Here is a 24,231-nt window from a genome sequence, read left to right on the forward strand (position 1 = left end):
ATGGGTCATGTGCAACTTTCAAGTGCACAATTTAACCCTCAATTCTGAGCAGCTTTATTTGTCGTTTGTGCAGAAACAATTCAAGCTAAATAATAGAGATGACTTTCTCGCAAATGCCTTTTACCATTTACATTTTGTCTTTGACTTTTCACGTTTACTGATCATGAGTAATGTTAGACTCCAAATTAGAAGCCGATTAAAATGCAACGTCTTGAAGCTAATAATATGCAAGTACTGAAATGCTCCTCGCAGATGTTTAAATCAAGATCGTCTCATATTAACATTTTGCTGTTGACCTTTCATGGCTGACATTCATGATGGATATATTTGGCGGTTGTTCGCAGGCACATGTGTATATTTCATGAATGCTGGTTGTTGTTAGAATTGTGCTGAAATACCTTTCTCACCAGTGGAATCTGAACATTATGCACCAGATTCCACCTTCACAGTTGGCGTTTTGCGGTTTTTCACAGCCTCTCTCTGTCTTTTGCTCTTTAGCTGTCCTTTAAATGCAACCATGGTCCCCATAGCAACACATACTCAATTCTTTCTCATTAGTGTGTATGCAGCCAACCATTGAACTGGTGTGTTATACCCACACATCCATCACCTCATCACGACGGGACTGAGTAAGTGTCGGTGTGATATTTAGACAGTCATTCCGAATCAATCTGTTTGTCTTGTAGTTATGTGTCAATTGTGCGAGTGCGTGTGATCACATGGAGATGGAAAGGCGACACTGAAAACGTCCCTCCGTCACGCCTGACTCGCGCTTGTTTTTTTGGCCGTTAAATCTCTAGAGCGCTCATAACAGGTCAGCCGTTGAAAAAGAACGATAGCGGGAGGAGGGGTGTAAAGAGAGAGAGAGGGTGTCGAGTTGAGAAAAGAGGGAACCCAGAGACTATCAGAAAAGTGTGTATGCAAGGTGGAAAAAAGGGGAAAATGAAGGATTAGTCTTTTTTTTTTTTTATGCTGGCTCACCCATGGCGTGGGTGGCGCATGTAGTGGGGGGTCAGTGGGCTACTATGATAGGCTAATCTTCCAGAATGGGAGGGTGAGAGTCGGCCTCAAGGGAGCACCGCATTGGCTTGAACTTATTTGCTCTTTGAAACTATATCACATTTTTCCCAGTGTATCACAAGGTGGCTGCGCTCAAATCTATTTTGGAAGGTGCATCCCTCTGCCTTGATACTGTAATTTCCCGCATGTGTGTGGCATACTTTTCTTACTTCATCCTGAGCTCCTGCGGGAGTGCGAGTGTATGGCCCATCTTTCCAGGGTTGTGTGTGCTCGTCCTCCTCCAGTCAGACACATGGATGACAGATGACCCAGTGGGAGACACCAGCCATCCTGCCTAACCGGAATTTTTACCCCCGCTCCCTCCGTCTACCCACCTCTCCTGCCTACTAAAAAGAGCGCACTTTGTTTACTTCCTCGGCTTTTCGCCATAAATCCTGGATCCACCTCTGATGTGGCGTTGACCCCCTTTCCTCGGGTTACTGCTTTGTACATGATCATAATAGCTGTGTGTGCGCACAGGAGACAAACCTGGCTATGCATGCCTGTCTATCGTTGCGAGGACGGGTCGGAGGGGGGGGTGCTTACTGGAGCAGGGGAAACCTAAATCCTCATATAAAAAGGCCATGCACTCAGCTCAGGCCAAGGGAAGGAGGGAGGGTGAGAGTGAGAGAGGGAGACCAAAAACTGGGAGAGAGAGCAGGAGAGACGGGGAAAAAAGTTGATTTCCTTTTTTCAGCAGAGCCATACATCACAGGGCCTCCCAGCTGCAGTGTCACAAGCTGACAGAATGACATGTGTCATTTATCAAAGGGGCCAGGCGGGGGCCTTGGGAAACGTGCACCACAAAGCCTGAGAGAGTTCATTCCAGCGCTCAACCCTCCCTCTCTCCCTCCTTCCTCCCTCATCTCTACTCCTTCAGCCCGCCCCCTCCGTTCACTCTCCTCGGTTTCTCTCCTACCCCCCCCCAACCCTCCTCCTGACAACCTCTACCCTCCCTTTTCACTTTGGCTGGTGCCAAAAAAGGTCGCTGTAATGTTTCCTGTCTTCTCCGTATTCACACTAGCGCTGTGTGTACATACATGTGAGGGTGTTTGGATCTTTTTGTGGGGTTGACCCAGGGGCACTTACTGTCTCAAAGTCCTTGTAGTCTAATATCTGAGGGTTGATCTCAACTTTTTAGTGACAGAGAAATGAATATGACATTCATCTTTTGTGGTAGGTGGTAAAACCTTTAGCGGAGTGCAACACTCTCACACGTACACACACACACACACACACGCGTGGAATCCATATGAACTGTTGTTTGACAGAGAGATTACAGCTTTCCTGGCTGGTCGGGCCCCAGTCGGGGGTTCTGAAGGGTCACAGAACCAAACGCTCGGGGCCCGTTAAAGAACACATTACATTGCAGAACAGCTTGTACACAGGACCGCCTGTTGTAGCCAATGTGTCAGTTACAATCGTGAGCCGTGTCAGTCCAGTCATGGCTTGCCTATCTACAACTTTTTTTTTCCTTTTTGTCTCCGCCCCGGCGCATGCACTCCATTTCCAGCTTCCTCTCATCCATCATCGGCTCACCTTTCATCCGTACCCTCTCTCACCCCCATCGCAGTGCCTTGCTGGGGTTAACTCCATCCAAGCCACTTCCAGAATCAATAAACTATCTCACCTGGCTGCCCCGTCGTTCCTCCACCGTGACCAGATTAGAGGCTAAGTGAGGATGGAGCTTCAACACTGTATTCTGCCAGGTCAGCGGCGTGAGCAAGTGTATTCAAATATATTTCATTTTCGAAAAAGATTTGTTTAACCAACAGAATGTTTTTGGTGGTCAGTGCGTTTCTGTAGAAACTAAGCATCATATAGGGAAAAGGAAGAGCGATGGCTTGTTGCCAGGTTACAGTTTACTTAATGTGCGATGTTTTTGAATACAGAATCAGTATTCACTTTCATTTTTACCGAGATTATTTTCATCTTTATTATCTTTTTTTTTCTTAAATTAGGGCTGCAACTATTTTGATAGTTGGCATCTAAAATGGTGTGCATGGGTTGACACCAAGTCTAGTGTTGTAAACAGTAATTTAAGAAGAAAGAAAGTGAATGTCAAGTGTTGCACTAAATGTTGTTTTGAAACTTTGAATTTTAGTTGCTCAAGATGTAGCGTGTCCTTTGATGTGTCCTTCATGAAACGCTCCCGAACTTTCAATGTTATGGATTGCGATGATGCCGTGGTCTCATTTTACTGTGGATGTCGACTCGTACTTGTGGCCTTCGATGAAATGGATGTCATCACAATGCTTGCTTCTTTAGAAAGAACTGCTATTGCTATCCTTAGCTCTTTTCTTGTTGTGAAACTTCACAATTACATTTAATAACACTGTAGTACCTGTTTCTAGTGTTACTTTAAGAAGTCGGGTCCTCCACATTGATGACATATCAAATTTATTGATGTAAAATATTAAGTTGTTCTCTGTCTGATCCAAAGCTACAAGTATACTAGCTTGAGCAAGCAGTTTTTTTCCCCCCTTTTCAATACAAGTCCGTGCATAATCCAGCTCTCGTACCACACGAGACAGCCTGAAGAGCGTGTGCGAAACGCTGTGTGAAATTCTTTGTTCAATAATTAGAAATCCAACATGGGGCAGCGCAAGGTGGTGAGCAGAGTGTGGGCGAGCGAGGACGAAGCGGTGGCGGGGGGGGGGGGGGGGGGGTGGGGTGGTATTGGAGACCCCCCCCCTGCACCGTCCTGACAGTATAAATGTTTTCTTGCTTTGTCTGTGGGGGTTAAAAGACATGGTACATCATTAAGAAGAATATTCAATGGTGGTGTCGCTGAGGAGTGACCCTTCTAACAGGTCATGGATAGTTCATTCTTTCAACACTCAGCCTGCAGAATCCTCCCACCCCCTTCCTCTGTACGCTCCACTGTATGAGTTCAGCGGTGAGACTTTCACTCGCTCAATAGAGCATTTTCACCCTTCTTTTTTTGCTTTTTTAATTCTCTCCTTATAGCTGTAAGTTTAAAAAAATGTGAGTCAGAAGACTTTTATCTACTGTACCGACTCATTCTCTCACTGCGCTCAGCTGTGATGCACACTTATGTAACAAAACTCAACTTTTGAGCAAACTGATCAAATCCGCCGCTGCTCTTTAGTTTTGTCCTTATATCCTTACCCATGAATCTGACGCACAATAAGTTAATTCACAGTCGCTTTACTGACTGAAGAGTGAAATCTGCTCTTCACAACCCCCCACCTTTATTGAAGGAATGTCGAAAGGAAGCTGCTCTCATTTAATGATGTTGCGTCAAGCTCGAGGCTAAAGATCCAGACATACACAGCCGGAGGTGTTATATAGAAACAAAATAAGTTAAGCTCCCAATGCTTCGATTTGCATCTTTTAAAACGATTTTTTTTCTTTTTTTTTGTCTGTGTGAGTGGCGCAATCGTGCTGCAAAGGACAAATCAATTGTGTTACATTAATTAGCTGGCAGGAATAAAAAGCGCGGTAATGTGAGCCAGGGCTTTTGTTTCATCTGTGTAGCGCAATTGTACACATATATTAACTTCTCATCTTGTTTGGAGGGAGGTGGTGGGCTTCGCCAGACAGCCCCTTTTCATTTGTCTTCATAAGCCTCATTTATTTTTCCGGCCAGATGTGAGCTGACACACATCACTCAGAGGCTCCTCCACGCCCCGCCCCTCTCGCCAGCATATCCCACTATGAGGTCAGACGTCCTCGTGCTCTGACGCCCACCCACCCCTGACACCATCAGCATTACAGAAGATGGATGTGTCTTTAAAGCAGAGATTGATTGTGGATATCAGAGTTATGGCACCATTCATCACGTCCGATTTTATTCAGACGAGCGGGATAGAACAAGGAGGTGGGACTCCTGAGCCCATGGGTGGGTTCTGGAGGGACAGCTGGGGAGAAGTTTAATAGATTGTAGATGAAAGTGTGTGTCTGAATGTGTGCGCTCATGTACTTGTGCTTTCATAAGTCAAACTCTCTGGAGAATTCTGGCATGTGTTTGCGTCTTGCTGTTTCTCGTCTTGTGTGTGGATGTGTGTCGGCATTGATCTCCGGTGATGTGAGTCTGTTCTCATCGGACTCTGATTTACGGCTTCATTAGGATCTTTGCAACACCTCCCCGGTTTTGTCTCTGCGGCCGGGTCACAGTTGTGACGCACTTCTGAGGCGAAGCTGGAGGACTTTTCAGACCCAGTTTGTTTCTGTTCTCCTCTGTTTGTCATCTTTATGAATAATCTCTTATTATTCAGTAAGGCTTAGCGTCTCATTGTACGCCGCAAGTTTAAGTGCTGTGGCGGTTTTGGAGGTGCTCGCCTACCCCCAGGCAGCCCCACTCGACTGAAAAGAGCCCTCATTGTGTGTGTCGTCTTTTATTGCGCCGTGTGAAAGAGAGGGATGCTCTCCAGTCGGCATTCAAATGCACGTGGTCGAGCAGCCAACGGAGCAGGACAAACACCACAGGTTGTAAACGCCTTGAAAGGGAGTGTGTGTAAAGGTGTGTTCATAAAGAGTTTGTGTGTGTGGTGTGTAAGCTGTTTCTGGAAGGGTCTCACTCTCCTCACCAGTTTATCATCTGCTTTCCCGACACACCTGTCGACTGTGCTTACCTGGAAAGACTTTCCCGCCAAGAAGGTTTTTTTTCTTTTTTTGTGTTGCTGCTGCTGTGTTTTAAAATCCCCCCGCCATTATCAGCAGTCAAGTCATGCAGAAACGTATTTAAAAAAAAAAAAAAAAACAGAAAGGTAATCACACTTTGTGCTGCTGCTTTTGTCGTCAGTCTGTGATGGAAATGGGTCTAAATATGAGATTAGAACCTGTCGGTGACTGATGCTATTAGGCAGATATGCCATAGACTTTACTATCTTCCATGAAGGATTAGTGCAAATTATACTGGGAGACGGGCTTGATTTCTCCTCTGCCTGGCTGGGTGTGGGCATTTGAGGCACTCTAAGTTGACAGCGTCTGTCTCTGCTTAGTTCTCAGAGACAGGTTGTGTGACAGTTGATGCCAGGCGAGGGCTTAAAAAGTGTGTGTCTGTGAGAGTTTGACTGTTTGTGTGTTGGACGCTTGGTCTGCACGTGTGCGTGCGGGAGTGAGTCGCCGAGTTATAAACTGACAGGCGTGCGCCTTTCAACGTGATTGCGAGTCACTGACATTTTTATTATATTATTAATATATTTTTCATCCCGGGGAACAGGTTCTCTTTGATGACGGTGACAATTAAGGAAGCTTTTGGGGCTTCCGCTTTAATTCAATGTGCTCATCCTTGAAGCGTTATTATCTTATCATTACTGCTACCTGTGAGTGAGTAAGAGTCTGTGTATGCTTTAAGAAAAGATCTGATACCGGAGAGACAATGTCACGGATAATGACCAGAAAGTACAGGTTCAACAATAATTATACAGACGCCCAGCTGCCTTTATTCACTCCCTGGAATGTGACGTCAGCCGCACACGTTCATGACTTGTGACTCTTTTGGTTTACTGAGTATAAAAGGGAAAACAAAAATGTGATCCAGAATTGAGCTGGTGTTGGTGTTGGTGTCGCTCCGGGAGGAGGCATGCAACCCCCCCCTCCCCTGTTTAAGCCTCGCTGTCTTCCTGCTGATTTAGGATGGCGACATGTCCTTTAATGTTTGGTAGTAAACCAGAAGGTTGGATTTATAGACCTCCCTCTCATCTTTCCCCCACTGACCCCTTGACAAAACAACACCTTTCATTGGGGGATTCGCCTCAGCTCTTCCGAAATTCTGCTACGTTTCGAAAACTTCTCGTCGAGAAGACCTTGCAGTCAGAAGCTGTGTTGGGTAACTGGTATCTAAGTTTGGTTCATGTTATGTCACAAAGACCTCACTGTATGAGTCTATTTCTGTGTCTTAACAGTAGTTTAACTGTTTATTTTCTCTCCCATCTGTCTGTTCAATATGCTCTGCTTTTTCTGTGGATGTATGATTATAATTCAGAAACATTTTTCCATGTGTGGTCCATTGAGTTTGCAACACATGGGACCCATTAATGAAGGATTAATAAAAAATCCAACTGCTATTACACAGGAAAAAAAGGGAAATATCCTAAATCAATCAGTTACAGTGTATAAAAACACACATTTTAATGGAAGTTGCTAAAAAATGCGTTGCACAAGTTAAGAAAGCAGATAAAGCGGTAATATAATTAAAATGTGTAATAAATTCACATTCCTTTTATACAATATTGTTTTATGATTTACCTCTCTTCAATGTGTACACAAACAGTCGAGCCATTTCCACAAAAGTTTTTTTTTTCAGTAAAACAGCATCGTCATAGTACAACAGGGCGGAGAAAGTCTGAGGTTAGCCATGGTTGGCTGGACTTAGCGGTACATTGTAGACCAAGAGCGAAAGTGGTGTTTGCTGCTGCCCTAGTTTTGCATGCATGCAAGAGGGGGAATTGGAATCTGCGATTTTGCAATGCTAAAATCCTGACTATTCTGGCCTCTATATCGATACAGTAACCATGTATCATTTCGTGCTAATTTTAGCTTTCTGTTGTTAGCAACCATGAAGCTTAATATAGATCCAGTGGCATTTATTTATGACTAGACTTTACCTGGTCATGTGGTGAATACATGAAAGAAAGCATGGTGAAATATTGATGTGGTCCTATGACTTTCTAACTTTGTTATGTTCATACACACTGTGACCATTGCAGGGTTTGCGTCAGGATTTTCTCAAACTGTGGCGTAGCCACTGCACCACCCAAAAATAATGGCTCGGAACACAACAAGGAACTTATTTCAGTCATTTACTGAATTGGTGACGCTCTGTCTTTTCATATGTCCGGCCTGAATGCACAACTTGAGTTTTGTGAGTAACTGACTTCAGTCTTATGATATTTCTTTCGGTTACTCTGCGAATAACACTGCGAAGACTGCCACATACATGTCCACCATGATGATGTGTTGTGAGATTTCGTCTTTAAAAAGACATCATTTTTCGGATGGGGTGGCGACTCTCATTTGCCCCACACTGGTTTATATACGGCATAAACCCTTTATTGAGTAAATAAGGCATGAAAAGAAATTGAATGAATGAGTCTTTGACTCGGAGATTGACTTGTTAAACAGCGAAAGTTTCTAATTTCTGCAAAATACAGAATATATCATCTAATTTATCGGCAACAGTTACATGACAATTAGCCATGAAACAAATCTGCGTAGAGACAATCAAGTCTTTCTGGTTATGACCTTGCTCCGTGCTCTGCCCTCTTCTCTTGCTGCCGTACAGTAGGTGTGCTTTGTCAGCAGGACTAAAACAAGTGCAATTGTAGAGTGACTCAGGCAGAGGCGGGTTTCGAGGGAGACAAGTTTACTGTTATTGGCTGCTAATCTGATATGATCCAGGATTTCTGCTCGACTACAGCAGGTGAATGTGAATGTGTGTCAGTGTGTGTCGGGATTTAATAACAAACTTACCTGCGTAAATCCAGCAATGATACCTGCATCCCCTTAAGAGCTGTTAAATCTAAAATAATTCACTTTGGGGATAGATGATGCTTTTTTATGGGATTTCTTAGCCGTCTGGGATACATTCTGAGCAGAAAGGCATAACCTGAAATCTTTTTAACCTGACGAAGCTAAATCGACACCAATAACCGCTGCTTTAAATCCTGTATGTGTCGTCTCCTCTCCAAATGAGTCGACACAGTTTGACTGATCAAGACCAAGTCTTCCTCAGCGCACCATTTTTTTTTTTTTTCGTATTTATTTCCTTGCACTTTTCCCCATGTAAAGACAGCTTGTGTCCAATTGTGTCACGGTGTGATGGACTGCATAGTCCTCTTCTCTTAAGCAGGGGGAAGGGGGGGAACGTAAGAATTGAGTGAGCGCTGGAGGAAGTAGCAGTCGTGAAGGACATGGCAGCTTAACGCTGGCCAAAAAGACTGTGCTGAACACCTGCTCCTGTCTCCGACGCCCCTTCAACCTCCTCATTACCTGTCAATCTATCACAAGCCAGCCAGATCAGATGTCTGCAGCAGCCAGGACTCGCTCGGAGAGGGCGGGAGTGAAGGGGAAGCAGGGGAGAGTCCTCCAGAGTTGAGACCTAACTGTTGGGAAAAGTTAGAGCGTAGCAACATCCCAACACTGCACTCACGTCTGATGTTATGGTGATCGAACGTGATAATATTCATGATTATGTTTCGGATTTGATCGGCGTCCGTGTGATCTGGAGGCGGGGCCTGCCGTGTCTCGCATTCAGGTTCCATTGTCTTACTCGCTCCGGAGTTCATGAGCGAAAGGGAATTTGTGCGGCAAATTCAAGCTCTCCATGGAGGTGTTTTAGCCCACACATGACCAGTGGCAGCCCTCTCCCTTTCTTCCCTCACTCTCTTCCACTCCCATTGCTCTGTTTGTGAGTGTGTGAGCTGTGGTGATTTACGGTAATTATCCATCGTTGGGTCATGTATCAGGCTAGCCGTTGCTAGGAGATGAAGCAGCTGCTGCTGGCTGTTGTCTTGTCATGTGTGTGAGTGCAGGCTTAATGCTCGTGTGTGTTTTGGGAGTGGGTCCGCACGTTTATAAATGTGCTGGTCCTGGTGTGTGCACAGGTGAAGTGGTCCATTCTGATGCCAGGATTTAAAAGGCAGCTGGTGAAGAGAGAGGATCGAGGGAAGTAGGAAGAAGGCGCACTCGGCTGATAGTGAGGTCAAAGGTTGAAAGAGGCCAGGTGTGTCTCTATTTAAGGGGGGGTGGGTGGCTTTAAAGGTACAGGTGTATGTGTGGGGGGTGGGATGATGAACTGATGTCGGCAGATTTCAAATGACAAGATTGAAAGCGCTGTTGTGTCTTTGAGTCTAAAATAGTCGAGCGTGGTCTGATTTCCTATTGGCAGGTGATAGTGGAACAGATGGGTGCTGGTTGCGATCCCTGCTCAGGGGCCTATTTCTCTCCATTTTGTCGCTGTAATCCAGCACAGGCCATTGTGTGGAAGCAGTTTCAGGTTTCACAATCTATAGAATCCATTCACGGTGGAGCAGACAGGAGACATGTCACATCGAACACACACACATGCGCTGCGGTAAAACTGGAGCCCACCGTACTGTTCCCACAATCGACTTTTTGTTTTCCTATTGTTATATAAATGACACTGAATAGTTTGCGGGATGCTCAGTGGAGCGAGACGACCAACACGCAAAAAGAGACTACATTAAAAGACCGAAAATTCATGGTTATTTTTTTACTTCCTTACAGTTGGTTACCCAGTAGCTGCTCAGCCTATTAGTAGAGCCCTTTCTGAGGTTTACCCAAGCTGTTCATGTCAATAAATGAACATTAAGATGTTGATCATGAAACTTCAAATGTTTCCTGGTGACTCTGTGACTTATAAGTGAGCGCTGACGGATCTGTAAACTCAACTGCGTCGCTTCCCGTCCCACCCTAATTGGCACCAGTTCGCACTTGTCATTGCATTTCGGGGCAAAGATTAGGACCTCTCAATTAATCTGTTTGTTAATGAACTAACCTGCGCTAAGTGGCCTTCGGGGTACTTGTGTAATTAGCTTAGCTGCTTGGAAGCTGCCTTGTGCCGTGACATTGACCTATAGCATGCACACAATACTCACACACACACATGTGAAATCGCTGTGTGTGTTGTGTCTTAAGTCAGAATCAAGTGGCAAAACGTGTCCTGTACGTGTTTCACATATCAAGCTTGTGTATTATATTTAACCAGTGGAAAAGTTGTCACATGAATAGATCTCCATCCAGTGACACTGCCACTTTGACTTTGGCTGTTTTTGCTGTTTCACTGTTGTTTAACATGTTTACACTGAAGGGAAGTGTTCAGTTCAGGGGTGGGCAAACTGTTCCACACAGGGCCGCAGTGGGTTCAGGCTGTTGTTCCAACCAATGAAGAGGCCCGCTTTTCACCATTCAGGTGTCTTAGCACTGTAATCATCTGGTTGTCAGTCTGGTGTTGCTTGTTTCTGCTGACACCATATTGGTTAAACAGCATGGGCTTCATCGGTGGGAACAAAAACCTGCACCACCCTGGCACTTTGAGTACCAGTTTGCCCACCTCTGGTATAGTTTACCATTGTCAGAAAGTGAAACCACAGTAGATATTGGACTGTAATTCCTGGGATATATCATTTGAATGTTTCTCCTGCTTAAGTCAGTCTAATATAACTTCAATATTTCAGTATTTTCCAATCCACATTCTCTTTTTTCGTCAGATTTTTTAATAATAATTAACAGTGTTTAGTTACACAACCAATTCACTGTCATCTGTTCATAGTAAATTCACTACTGATCTGTTTATGCGTCGCCTCATGCAGCTCCGCAACTATCTACTAATTTTATGCAAAAGCACAGCGCAAAGATGAGTTTGACGTCTCGAACCTCCCAGTCATTGCTGGCTAAAATGGTGGTGAGCAACTCCCCCACCATGAAAATATGACCTCATAACCCAGTTATGGATAACACACAGATGACTGATTACTAATACGGCAGAGAAAATAAATGTGTTGCTCGTCACTAAGGCAAACACATAGCTGAAGTACACAAACATTCCGGAGTACTTCATTAGTCTGCAGAAGTTTACTGCTCTCCTCCAGATATTCAAATTTGTCTTGCTCTGACACTAAAACACAGATTACTTCTCTCCTCGCTCCTGCATCTCTCAAAAGCTTTCTTAGAAATGGTGGGAAGGAAGAAATACATACTGTACCCCCCCCGCTCCCCCTGCCTCGTACACCCATGCGCTTTTGAACATTTCATTCTTTTCAAGTGCAACAACACCCTCACCAAAATGAACAGCTTCTCCATCGCTGTGTCGAACCGTTTTTTCTTTCTTGCTCACTTCAAAGCCATTTGTTTACTCTGCTGCCTCCTGACATTGTCTGTGGTAATTAAAGGAGCGCTCTGAAATTTATGGTTTAATTATACAGGCCTTGTTATGCAGAGGATGGGCTGATATGCTCAATGAAAAAAAAAAAAAAAATTCCATATGGGTTTTTATTGAACTTGCACTTGCACAGAGGAGGCAGTCGTCGTCGGGTTGCCTGGTTGTTGTGCATGCATGTATGTTTATTAATGCGCCGCCTCACTGGACGGCGGCTGAAGCTCCGATATAAGTGGGTGAGAATGAAAATTAAAAGAAAAAAAAAAAGGCCAGATGAATTGCAATCGATTGGCGCTGGTTCTCTGTATTGATCCCTCCGCATGTTAAAGCCTTCTGTACTCCGTGAAGAACACTCAGTCAGTGTAGCGCCCCCCGCTCCCACAAACTTAGGCACAGCTGGTAATACTGTAAATACCCCTGTTGTTGCGTGCCTGTGTGACATAGTTGGGCCGATCTTGTTTGTGAGTGTGTTTTGCACAGTAATGGAAGTGATATTGGCTCTGGCCCACGAGCTGCTTCTCTGAACTGATCTTTGAGTTTGGTATAAATAGCACTGGCTCTATAAATAAAACAGAAGTACCTTTCGCACTCACTCACTCTCACTTAAACACACACAAACCTGGCCCCCTGTGCACCTGCGTGTACACAATGTTAACCGCAATATTCTTTGCTCAGACAGTGTATAGATTCATCGTGGAAGGTGAGGGCCAGTGTTGTCACGGGAGCATTTCAGAGCCTGACCCATATCAGCTGATCGACACGAGGCTCATCCCCCTTTTTCTAATTTTAGTAGCAGCATTACTTCACAGCAATCTCATCCAATAGCTTTTCTCATGGACAGTGTGCATCATAATTTCAAAATGTTGTTGATGTTGAAATAGATAGCATTCTTCAAGGCCATTCAATGTCAAACCCGAGGCCTGTGGGCCAAAACAGGTCTGCCAATAAGTTTTTGGTGGCCTACAAGAGCCTAAAGTAAGTATGAATTCCTGTTGCCTGGACTTATTCACTGTACAATAAATATACTTTTTATTTTCGCACGAATAATAAAGATTCTAGTCGTTCACTAATGTTGCCCTGCAAAAATACGACTGTATTTATGTGAATTATCTTTTTAAGTTTAAAAATTTGCTTCACACGCATAGCAACAGATGTGACTTTATAACAAACACAATAATAATGTAATTATATTTGAAATACTGTTCCATTAATTGTGTCACCAGCCACAATTGTTTGGTGCACTGAAGTCAGGAAGATAAGCGTGAGGAAAGAAGTGGAAACGGAATCTTAGCTGGTTTGTCCCGCACTTATTCACAGTGTCACCACTTCATGCGTCAATCCATTATGGGCCGGCGTATCTGGAGAACGTGACGCATCCACTGGTATCTGCTGAGTGCAACTCACACGAGATGTGCTTTGAAATGGGAGGGAAGGAAGGGTGGGAGATGAATTGGTACAGCAAGCTGGAATGCTGCAGCAGTTATTTAAGGCCCTGTAGGTGCTGCCTTGGCCATATGCTCCCATTATTCCGCTTGGGAGGGGCTCATATGAGCATGAGAGCAATGAGAAAGATTGAAAGGAAAGCTGGGAGGGGGTCCAAATCAGGAAGGTAGCAGGGTTGTTGTTGTATATTTTTTTGGTTTGTCTCTGAAGAAGGGAGAGCCGCCTTCTTCAGATTTTTCAGAATGGGACGCGAGGAGCGGCTGGTGATGGGAGCGAATTAGCTTTTATAGTAAATGATCGACTTCAGCCTCAATATCCGGCTCGAGCGCTGTCGCCTCTGCATAATTCATCTCATCAAATTTCGAGGTGTGACATGTTATAATTCATGAACTCCTGAACTTTTCAGGTAGATTTGGGATCCTCTATCATGTTTTTTTATTGAGTTCCACTGAAGTAGCTGAGCAAGCTTATGGGTCTTTAGTGAAAGCTGATCCCTGAACCCAGCTTGTCCCTCTTCACTCGTACATCACTCTCTCTTTCGGAATTGTTGACTGAATTTGCTGGAAACAAATGCGCGGTTAGAGCGATCGCGGAAAGAAGGGACTCTTCTTCCTCCTCTCGTCTAATACCTGTAGTCCCTTGTCAAACAGTGGCCCTGTTTCTGATCGGGGCATTGCTCTCATGTTAGTGGCTTCATGAGAAGCACATCCCAGCATTCCCTCTGACACGCCGGCAGCTGCATTACCATAATTGGCTTTTCTACATGACGGGACAGAGGAAATAATAATGTCATTTTATTTACAGCCCCCTTGTCCTGGTCCAAGAGTGATCACCCTCCTCCCTCCTTGCCCCTCCTCTGTCCGCACTCCTCACCGCTACGCTCTTGTCTATCTGCACAGACGCAGACGTACAAACCTCCTCCTCCTCCTAACTCATCTCCCTCTCTCCCCCTCTCCAATGCGTAAGGCTTGTTCTGCCACAGCGTGTAGGTCAAGCGATGGCTTTTTGATCAGCTCCTGTCCAAAGCCATCAGACTTGAGAGGCACGTAATGGAGAGCAGGGTGACAAACAGAATCTGGGGAAGGAATAAGACTGCCAGTTTCCTATTAGGGGGCAGCCTAAACGGCCTCTGCCACCCCATTTCCCCCCCCTCCTACCGAGCGTTCTCTGCCACGGATGATCCACTCCAGCACTGCCTAAATCACAAGATTGAAGGGGCCTGTGATTGGACATTAGTGCCGCAAATGACTGTCGTGATTGCGCCCTCTTCCCAAACTCACATCAAATAAATAAAGAAATGTGTGTAAATAAATAGAAGAAGGGATACTGGGGAGATGGGGCCGTGGCGGTGGAGGCTGACTGGTTTCATCCCCTTCTTTTTCCCCTTCTCGTTTCATCGCCTTTCTGCCTTTCTTATCTGGTTTGTTTGGCTTTGACAGCGGCCAAATGGTGAAGCTCTGCAAGCCTGACAGAGAGTGTTATTGATTTAACAACCAACAGTCTCGCAGAAAAGAGGGAGAAAGGCGAAAGAAAAGATAAAAAAAACAAAAAAAAACAAATGGGAATTGCGGCACTTGATCGCAAAGTTTTGAATAAGACTGAAGTGTTTGCTGAATTCCAGAGCGATGAAGTGCACGCTGGATGTATTGGTATCATTTACAAAAATCAAGTCATACCAAATGTCAAAATAGTGTGTGAGAGAAAGTATTAAGCATATCTGGGTCGTGCTCTGTTGTGTTCGGGCGAGACACAGAGACTGGATCCCATGTTTTGTTATTTAAATAACTCCAATCTGAGCCGTTTCTCAGAATGAGGATTAGAAAAACTGTTGACCAGTGGCACAAAGTGTGGCGGTTTAGCGACTCTATTTCACCATCCTTTTTCTAAACATTGTCTAGCAAACGTGGAATATCTTTATGATGAAATGAAAAGGTGCAGACCGCACACACCAGACAGCCCGGTTGTTCTTCATTCAGTGTGTTGTGCGCATCCTTATTATACATTAGTGACATGCGGCGGTATGCTAATGCCTCCTGCAGCGGTGTGTGTTGGAGTGATACAGTGTGGCTGGTAGCGGGCTTGATCGTGGCTGTTTGTGACAGTGAGTCTGTGGCGGCATCCTGGCCACACTGCCGCCTGTCTCCTTGATGGCGGCGCGTCTGCGAGCAAAAGTGACAAGCGTTTTGGCGCCAGTGCAGATGGCCCTGCTCACAACCATCACCCACTCGACAAACCAAACCGCCAGGGACGGTTTCCCATCCCGATCCTGCCCCTTAATGCTGGTGTTGCTTCGCATGAGTCGACTGATCGCTGGTTAACATTTACTTTTGCAGGTGTTTCATCCGAATTAGGCCGCAACACTCTGTTTCCCAGTCACTATTTTTTTCCCAATTGCCACATAGTTTGATCAATTCATGTGGATTTCAAGATCTTGCCACATGATCAGCTACTCAGCTGCCCGATCGCTTACTTAGATTTATGGTTTGTGAAACAGCCCGCTGTCTGCCTGTGATTTTTACAGATGTCTGTCTCTGCCAGTCTTTTGTCTGTGCACTTTTGATATCTCCGTCTTTGTTGTTTCCATGACAACATGGCAGGACAGGCATTGATTGACAGGGATCGTCAAAGGGTTCCCTGGCGACCTGCTCGTCGCTCGAAGCCCCTCCCTGCTGCAGTCTGTGTTTTGTCACTCATCCAAGGATATTTTCGCTGTTTCTCATTCCTTCTGCTATCTCAAAGTGTGTGTGTGTGTGTGTGTAATATGCGCTGCCAAGTATCGGGGTTTAGCGTTTTCTGTCTGTTTTTGGCTGCACTTACTGTGTATGACTCAGATAGGTAATTCCTACTGTATGTTTGCCCTCTCAGCGTGGGCATGTGGGGAATGTATAGCCTTGCTTTGTGTATTAAATGACATGATATGTATTGATACCTTCGTTCTGGAAGCGGTGTAGCAAGGGAGAAGTAACAGAAGACACTCTGCAGATGTGTTGTAGAGAGTACATCACATAATGCTAATCTGCTGTGTTAGGGATTTTCAGGAGTTTTAGAAACTGTCTCGGTCTCAGTCTGTCAGTGGGATTGAAGCGCAGCCAGGTTCTCCTGTAGTGCTCTCATTTCACTGAAATCCTGTCAGGCGTTGGGGGAGTAAGTTGCTCATTTAGAGAAGGGTGTATCAGGAGCTCACAGCAAATTCAGACTTCCTTTACGTGCGCTATTATAGTTGGCGGCTGCAGGTTAACTTTTAGGGCTGGCAAATGTGTAAGAGCAGCAGCGGGTTTGGAACGTCAGCATCGGAAGGCGGCTCCAGCATGCGCTCTTACCCAGGAACTCACATGCACATCATCACATAGTCACAGTGCATTCTGCAGCTGCTAACCTCCCCCACCTCCTCCACCCATCTCCTTTCAGGCGGCAGTAAATGGTGCCAGTGTATATATATCAGGTATTATGTCCACTTAGATTATGATATGACAGGTTAGCGTGCCGTTTGAAGCTGACAGCACATCTGTTTCATCAGGAAAGACTGATACTGGCATCTAGGACACACATCTCACCATGCAGGAAGGAGATAAAGGAAGAAGCTAGGGGGCTGTCTTTCCTGTCTCCCTGCCTACCTCACTCTCTTTTCTTTCCCTCTTTTCACGAACACCTCACTTCCCGCCCACCAAACTCGCTAACTCCTGCTCACTTTTTGTTTTCGCCTACACACACACTATTCATTCACATTTCCCTCCCTGAACCAGCCTCTGTCTTTCCTTGTTACGGCTGATGTTTACACAAACAAAGGGTCACACTTGGGCCTTGCATCCCCTTCATTTACATTCTCACCACCCAGACTATATTCCTTGTACAGTACAAGGCAAAAAAAAGTTTTAGTTATACCCTGATAAAGAAAAGTCAGATAATAGCCTAACTAGCTAGTGGGTGTAGGGGAAAATTTCTCCACTTAAATAGGTTTGGAGAAGAAGAAGCGTTGAAGTTTTAGCTTGAATTGAACGTCTTTAGATTGGAAAATGGGATGGCAGGCTTCCTGATGCATGCTCGTTTTTACCTATTGTTTTTTTGAATGAAGTTTGTGGAGGTGATGTAATTCCTGTTCTGCCCACTGCTGTCCCTGAACACCTGATATTTAGTGTCAAACTGAAGTACTAACTTTAGTTTTTGGGGTGCACTTCATTCTGTGTTACTCGAATCATCGTTCTGACCCCTCGCTTCCTCTTCTTGTCTGTTACAGCTTACATGCCTGAGGATGAACTCAAAGCAGGCACCCACAATGAGGAAGAGCACCTTCAGGATGATGGCCTCTCATTAGACGGTCAGGATAATGAGTTTATGTGCAACGACGAAGAGGACGATTTCGAAGGGGGCCAGCTACCGAGCTACAGAGACTCTCCGCTCAGCAATGGCACCAACCCGGACGCCGGGTACGGCTCCCCGCTCAGCGATGCCAGTGATCGACTTACAGACTTCAAGAGCACCTCCTCCAGGGATGGTCAGGAGAGGGAAGGCCCTACACTACCCTTCCGTCCGAATAATGGCCTTTCTCTCCAGGATAGCCTGGCTCAGATGAAAGCCGTCTATGCAAACCTCATCTCAGATGCCTCTTGGTCCAGCATCACAATGGACATCATGAAATCTAAGCCTGCCACCACTGGCAGTGCAAGTAGTGCCCTCACCACTCCCGAACCTGTCTCTACTGCCCCGGCCTCCTCAACAACGACGACGACGGCCACCAACAAGAGCAGCGCTGTCAGCATGGCAAACACTCATCACAATGGAAGGAGCTCGAGCACCGCTGTCAATCACACAGGCAGTGCCAGTGGCAATACTAATGGTACACCAGCAAGCTCTGTTGGAGGCCATGGGGCAACCAGCAGCAGTGGAAGTAGCAGTGGTGCGGCAAGCAACGGTGGTGGGGTCGCATATGACTGGCACCAGGCAGCACTTGCCAAGACTCTTCAGCAGACACCCTACCATCTATTACCGGAGCCCAGTCTCTTCAGCACGGTGCAGCTCTACAGGCAAAACAATAAGCTGTATGGTTCTGTATTCACTGGTGCCAGCAAGTTTCGCTGCAAAGACTGCAGTGCTGCTTATGACACCTTGGTTGGGTTGACAGTCCACATGAACGAGACTGGCCACTATCGAGATGATAACAAGGACAAAGATGAGGATCAGGGCAAACGCTGGTCCAAGCCCCGTAAGCGCTCGCTCATGGAAATGGAAGGAAAAGAGGATGCCCAAAAGGTGCTCAAGTGCATGTATTGCGGCCACTCATTTGAATCTCTGCAAGATCTCAGTGTCCATATGATCAAGACCAAGCATTATCAGAAAGTGCCTCTCAAAGAACCGGTGCCGGCCTTGGCCACCAAACTGGTTCCCACTTCAGCTAAAAAACGAGCGATCCAAGATTCGATCATTTCGCCGTGTTCTCCAGAATCCATCCATGCTGGCAGTGGTGGCGGCTGTGTCTCTCTAGGGGATGTTGGCAAGGACACAAAAGCAGTGGCTAACCCCTACGTGACGGCAAACAACCGCTACGGCTATCAAAATGGCGCCAGCTATACGTGGCAGTTCGAAGCGCGTAAAGCTCAGATCCTTAAGTGCATGGAGTGTGGTAGCTCGCATGATACACTTCAACAACTCACTGCTCACATGATGGTTACGGGCCACTTTTTGAAGGTCACAAATTCTGCATCCAAAAAAGGCAAGCAGCTGGTATTCGATCCAGTCGTAGAGGAGAAGATTCAATCTATACCATTGCCACCCACTACGACCAGGCTCCCCGTCCCAAGTACTGTTAAATCACAACCTGTATCTCCTGCCCTCTCCTCTAGCTCTGAGGACAAGAGGGAAGCAAGTGAGGAAGAGAAAGTTGAAAACAGTGAACCTGCTGAGAAGAAAATCAAAGAGGAAAAAGACGAGCCTGGTGAAAAATCAGAGACTGACACTACATCATATAAATATCTTCGAGAAGAAGATTTAGAAGAAACACCCAAAGAGGGTTTAGATATCCTTAAATCCCTTGAGAACACAGTTTCTAGTGCCATAAGCAAGGCTCAGACAGGTACGCCCACATGGGGGGGATATCCTAGTATACACGCGGCTTACCAGCTACAAGGTGCTATGAAGAGCTCCGCTACTGTCTTACCCTCAACCATTCAGAGTGTCCAGATGCAGCCTATGTTCAACAGCGGAATCAGAGGCCTCGTGACTGACCCCAACTCTGTCATCCATTCCCCGCGCAGCCCGTCCTCCCCTACGCCCCTCAGAAGCAATGTCACTGCCATGGAGGAGCTAGTGGAGAAAGTCACAGGGAAAACTGCCACGGTGAAGAAAGAAAAGGAAGAGAAGATTGTAGGCATGGAGCGATGCCGGGCTCCGTCATTGGTAAAATCGCCCTCCCCTGTGTTGAGGGAGCAGAAAGAGCAACTCGCCTCCCCGAATGAACTCTCTGTATGTAAACAGTCTGGTATGAGGAGTAGCAGTCCGGGCAGTGTGGACTCAGAAGTGACCTGCAAGAAAGAGCCAAAAGAAAGCCTCGTCGACGTCCACAATAACCACGCAAAGAACGGCTCTGAAGCTCGCCAATCCCCAGTAACTAACGGCAACAGTCTTGGCATCATCACTGATCATTCACCGGAAATTCCTTTCGTCAACCCGCTAAGTGCTCTCCAGTCAATCATGAACACACATCTCGGCAAGGCCTCCAAACCAGTAAACCCAGCTGCAGACCCCCTGTCAATGCTGTACAAGATTAGCAACAGCATGATGGATAAGACCACTTTTAATTCAGCCCCTCAAGGCAAGCAGACCGAGTCCACAAACCACTTCCAGTTGTATGACAACAATGACCAGCCCATTGACCTGAGTAAAAACAAGTCAGTGTGCAATAACAACAGTAACAACGGTAGCAATGTTCTCCTGACCAACAACGGCGTCAATGGCAACAAGCCCCTCATTTCCCTCAGCGACGCGGTTTCGTCGCCTTTGAGAGAAAATGCGTTGATGGATATTTCTGATATGGTCAAGAACCTCACTGGGCGACTCACTCCCAAGTCCTCCACGCCGTCCTCAATTTCAGAAAAGTCCGACGCAGATGGAAGTGCGTTTGAAGACGCCCTAGATGACATGTCCCCAGTGCAAAAGAGGAAAGGGAGGCAGTCAAATTGGAATCCGCAGCACCTCCTCATACTTCAGGCCCAGTTCGCGTCCAGCCTGAGGGAGACCCCGGAAGGGCGCTATGCTATGACTGACTTGGGCCCTCAGGAAAGGGTCCACATCTGTAAGTTCACTGGCCTCTCAATGACGACCATATCACACTGGCTGGCGAACGTCAAGTACCAGCTGAGACGGACTGGGGGCACTAAGTTTCTCAAAAACATGGACTCATGCCAGCCTGTTTTTCTCTGTGGCGACTGTGCCTCGCAGTTCAGGACTCCCTCCTCCTACATTAGCCACCTGGAGTCTCACCTGGGCTTCAGCTTGAAGGACCTGTCCAAACTGTCAGCTGAGCACCTACGGGAGCAGCAGGCTGTCTCAAAGGTGATCACAGACAAAATGACATTCGGCAGCCCTCTGTCAGCCTTGACCACACCGGAGGACGACATAGGCTCTGTGTACCAGTGCAGACTCTGCAATCGGACATTCGTCAGCAAACACGCAGTGAAACTGCACCTCAGTAAGACCCACGGCAAGTCTCCGGAGGACCACCTGGTGTTTGTCACAGCTTTAGAGAAACTGGAGAAGCTAGACAAGCTAGAAAAGGTTTGAGCAGGGTCTCTTGCTGAGCTTAGAGACAGACATCTGTGGAACTGACTAGAATTTCATTGCACTAATATGACTGTTCACAGTTACTGCACTGGGCCGAACTGAGCCACCAGAAAATGAAAATCAGTCTTATTTTTATTTTTTTTGTTGTGATAACTGCCTGACTGGACCATGTCTTTTCATGTTAATTTGTTTGTTTTGCCAAGTTTTTTTTTTTTTTTTTTACGGTTATTTTGTAATATATTTATATTCTATTTGTCTGATCTGTGCATGTATTTTAATGACTCAAGATTAAACACACGGTTTTAATCTTCTCATGTCAAAATACAACTACTGCTTCAATGGTAAATGTGGAAACAGAATGGGGGCGGGGGGGGGGCTGTATAGTACTTGATTTGAAGAAAATAAAAATTTAATGTATACACTAAAATAAGGTAAGATCCTGAAGGACTGAAGTAGCACCTTAGACCGTTGAATTTTGCATTGTAAAGAGAAAACGCGCAGCATTTGTCGGAATCGAGCAGGTTGAGATTGTGGATGATCATTTTCCCGCCATGGTTTGGGTTCCTGTCATCGCAATGTGTTGATGATGAATGGCCTGCTCACAAAATCTGTCAACGTCCTCAAGAAAAAGATTGTGTGAACATTTGGTGAAGAAGAAAAAAAACACACACAAGAAAAAAAAAAAAACTGAAATGCTGCTTCTGGTTATGAGTCAATCAGTAAAAATAAATGGCCATCAGTATGCAAGTTTGCTCCAAATCTTTCCATGTCGTGAAGTATCACCTTATATCAATTTCCCAGTTGTATGGTTTGGTAAGCTCTCTTTTTGTCTCTTTCTTCAACTGTATGAGTAACAGTTTGTTACATGTAAATTGTTACCAGTGACATGTCAATACTCCATGAGACATATCTCGAGAAACAGCTTGTCATTCTTTCTATCTTAAGGTGTGTGCATTCTCTAACTTTTATATTGTCATTCTTTTTATATACAAAAATGATTAAAACGTAAAAACAGATGGTGTACATAGATATATGCTGTAGAACTACAAAATGTCCTTTTTTAAAGAAATGGGAAATTTAGCTTCTTTGGCTTGGTTTACAGAAATGATTTTAATTATACTTGCATCCGATTTGATGCATGAGATGTTGTGGAAAATAAGCGATGCACAATGACTATACATTTCAATGTTTTATCGAACATATTGTACAAAAAAACAAAAAAGACTTTTTAGCAACAATAGTTTGTTAATTTCTTTCTCAATTGTAAAATAAACCCCAAAGCAGTTGTTAACAGTCAAATATCTGTGGTTGTGTGTTTATTATTTTGGCTCCTTGAGTGTGGATTCATGCTTTTGCAGCAGCAGCAGCGAGCTACCTTCGATGGCTCCTCACTGGTGTCATACTTGAAACTGATGACTGAGCCACATCATGCCGCTGATGGTTACTGCGTGATGACAGGGTTGATAAGCTTGTGAGGGGTCCTATTGTGCTGCAAGTAACCCATGCTAGGCTTGTGACTGGCCCTCGGAGAGCCTGCCTCAAAAGAGCGGCGTTATATTAGTCACTGCAGTGTGCTATCCTCTGTCTTCTCAGAACAGCATCAGATGGGTGTCTGTTCTGCTTGATGCAACCTCCTGACTGCTGACACTGAACCGACCAAATAACTAACTGTTCAGATGATTTAAGGCCTGCGAGCTGTCCTTTTCGTTTGATCAACTGACTGAAGAGGAAAAAAAAAACACTTGTATCAAGGCTGTATTCTGACTATTTCTGGACCGTCTACTCTGCAATCTGCCTTCGTAAACGCTCGATAAATCACTGTGTACAGAATTAGTGTCGTTGTTAGCGCAAGTTGACTTGAAAGAATCTTGTGATTTAAGATAATGAAAGTCACATATTAATGGCGAGGGGTGCGTTTCTTCACACCTCCTTGGCTTATCATTTATAACCTGCGATCAAAAGATCGAATTCAAGTGACATCATTCCCGCATATCATTATATCACACTATTTTTCTGCTGCCAGTGAGCAAATTACCTTAAAAAAAGACTGCTGAGTCAAGGTTTCGACTCAAAAACTTGAAATACTTCAAAGGCCTGAGCTGTGCCCAGAATGCATCAACAGCTATTTTACAAACAAATAACACAGACACCACAATGGAAAAGTAAAGTCCAGAAATTCAAACCCTGATAATGACTCCATAATAACATGATAACTAGGGGTTTACTGCAAAAAAAAACTTCTCACCCCACTAGATTTAAGATAAATTCACTTTATAAATGGCATTTAGCAAGATGGAAGGACTTCTTTGAGGAAGATGCATGGCTGTTTTTTTCACTTAAAGGTAGCAAGATGGAGGTAACCGTACCTTGAAATACGTGATACAACAACATATTTAAGATGCATCATCTTAAAAGAAGTCCCTCCATCTTGCTGAACCTCATTTATAAAGTGAATTATAGTGACTAAATATGACGTTTTTGTAGTGTGTGTTCAAAATATTGATGCAGACTTTATCATTGCGAGCCTCATGACAATGCATGTATCGATCCGGAAGCTTCAGAATCGATCTTGAATGCATATTCCTCCAGTGCACATTTTGTGTTGCGTATGTATCCAGCACAATAGAAACTACCGTTTGGTTATACATGGCTGTTTTCTTTAAAACTTAACATGAAGTATAGGAATACAATTCACCCAGAAGGCCATGTATCGGGATACACATCTATTGCAACAAGTATCATATCGTGACCACCGTATCGCGATACGTATCGTATCGTGAGGTTGTTGGAAATAGCCAGCCATAATGACGGCTTACATCGATCAAGAAACATGTCCGCAGTTGGCAAGAATGAAGTGTCCCATGGAGTCAAACATGGGTCAGTGGGGTGACAAGTATCTTTACCACCATGTATTGCCATTGCATTTTTTTTTTGTGATTCAATTGTGGACTGAGTTTTTAAAATTATATGTGGATGAATCCCTCCACGACAAAATTGGTTCCATGTGAAAATTCCACTGAAATCCATTCATAGGTTTTCAACCTTGTTTTGCAGACAAAAACCCAACATGTGAGGTGCTTTTTATTTTT

At 45.1% G+C, this 24,231-nt stretch overlaps 1 protein-coding gene across 2 annotated transcripts in view; it reads left to right on the top strand.

Annotated features, from left to right (window-relative positions):
* LOC128767978 (teashirt homolog 1-like) overlaps positions 1 to 22,441 on the top strand; it is a 32,877-nt gene extending 10,436 nt beyond the window's left edge. For both annotated transcript variants that reach the window (XM_053880430.1, XM_053880429.1), the window contains exon 3: positions 17,604 to 22,441. In XM_053880430.1, coding sequence (XP_053736405.1) covers positions 17,604 to 21,142 — 3,539 coding nt within the window. In that variant the 3' untranslated portion in view covers positions 21,143 to 22,441. The remainder of the gene's footprint in view (positions 1 to 17,603) is intronic.
* The last annotated feature ends 1,790 nt before the right edge of the window (positions 22,442 to 24,231 follow it).

The sequence above is a fragment of the Synchiropus splendidus genome, chromosome 12, assembly GCF_027744825.2.
Source record: "Synchiropus splendidus isolate RoL2022-P1 chromosome 12, RoL_Sspl_1.0, whole genome shotgun sequence".
In the NCBI taxonomy this organism is placed as follows: Eukaryota; Metazoa; Chordata; class Actinopteri; order Syngnathiformes; family Callionymidae; genus Synchiropus; species Synchiropus splendidus.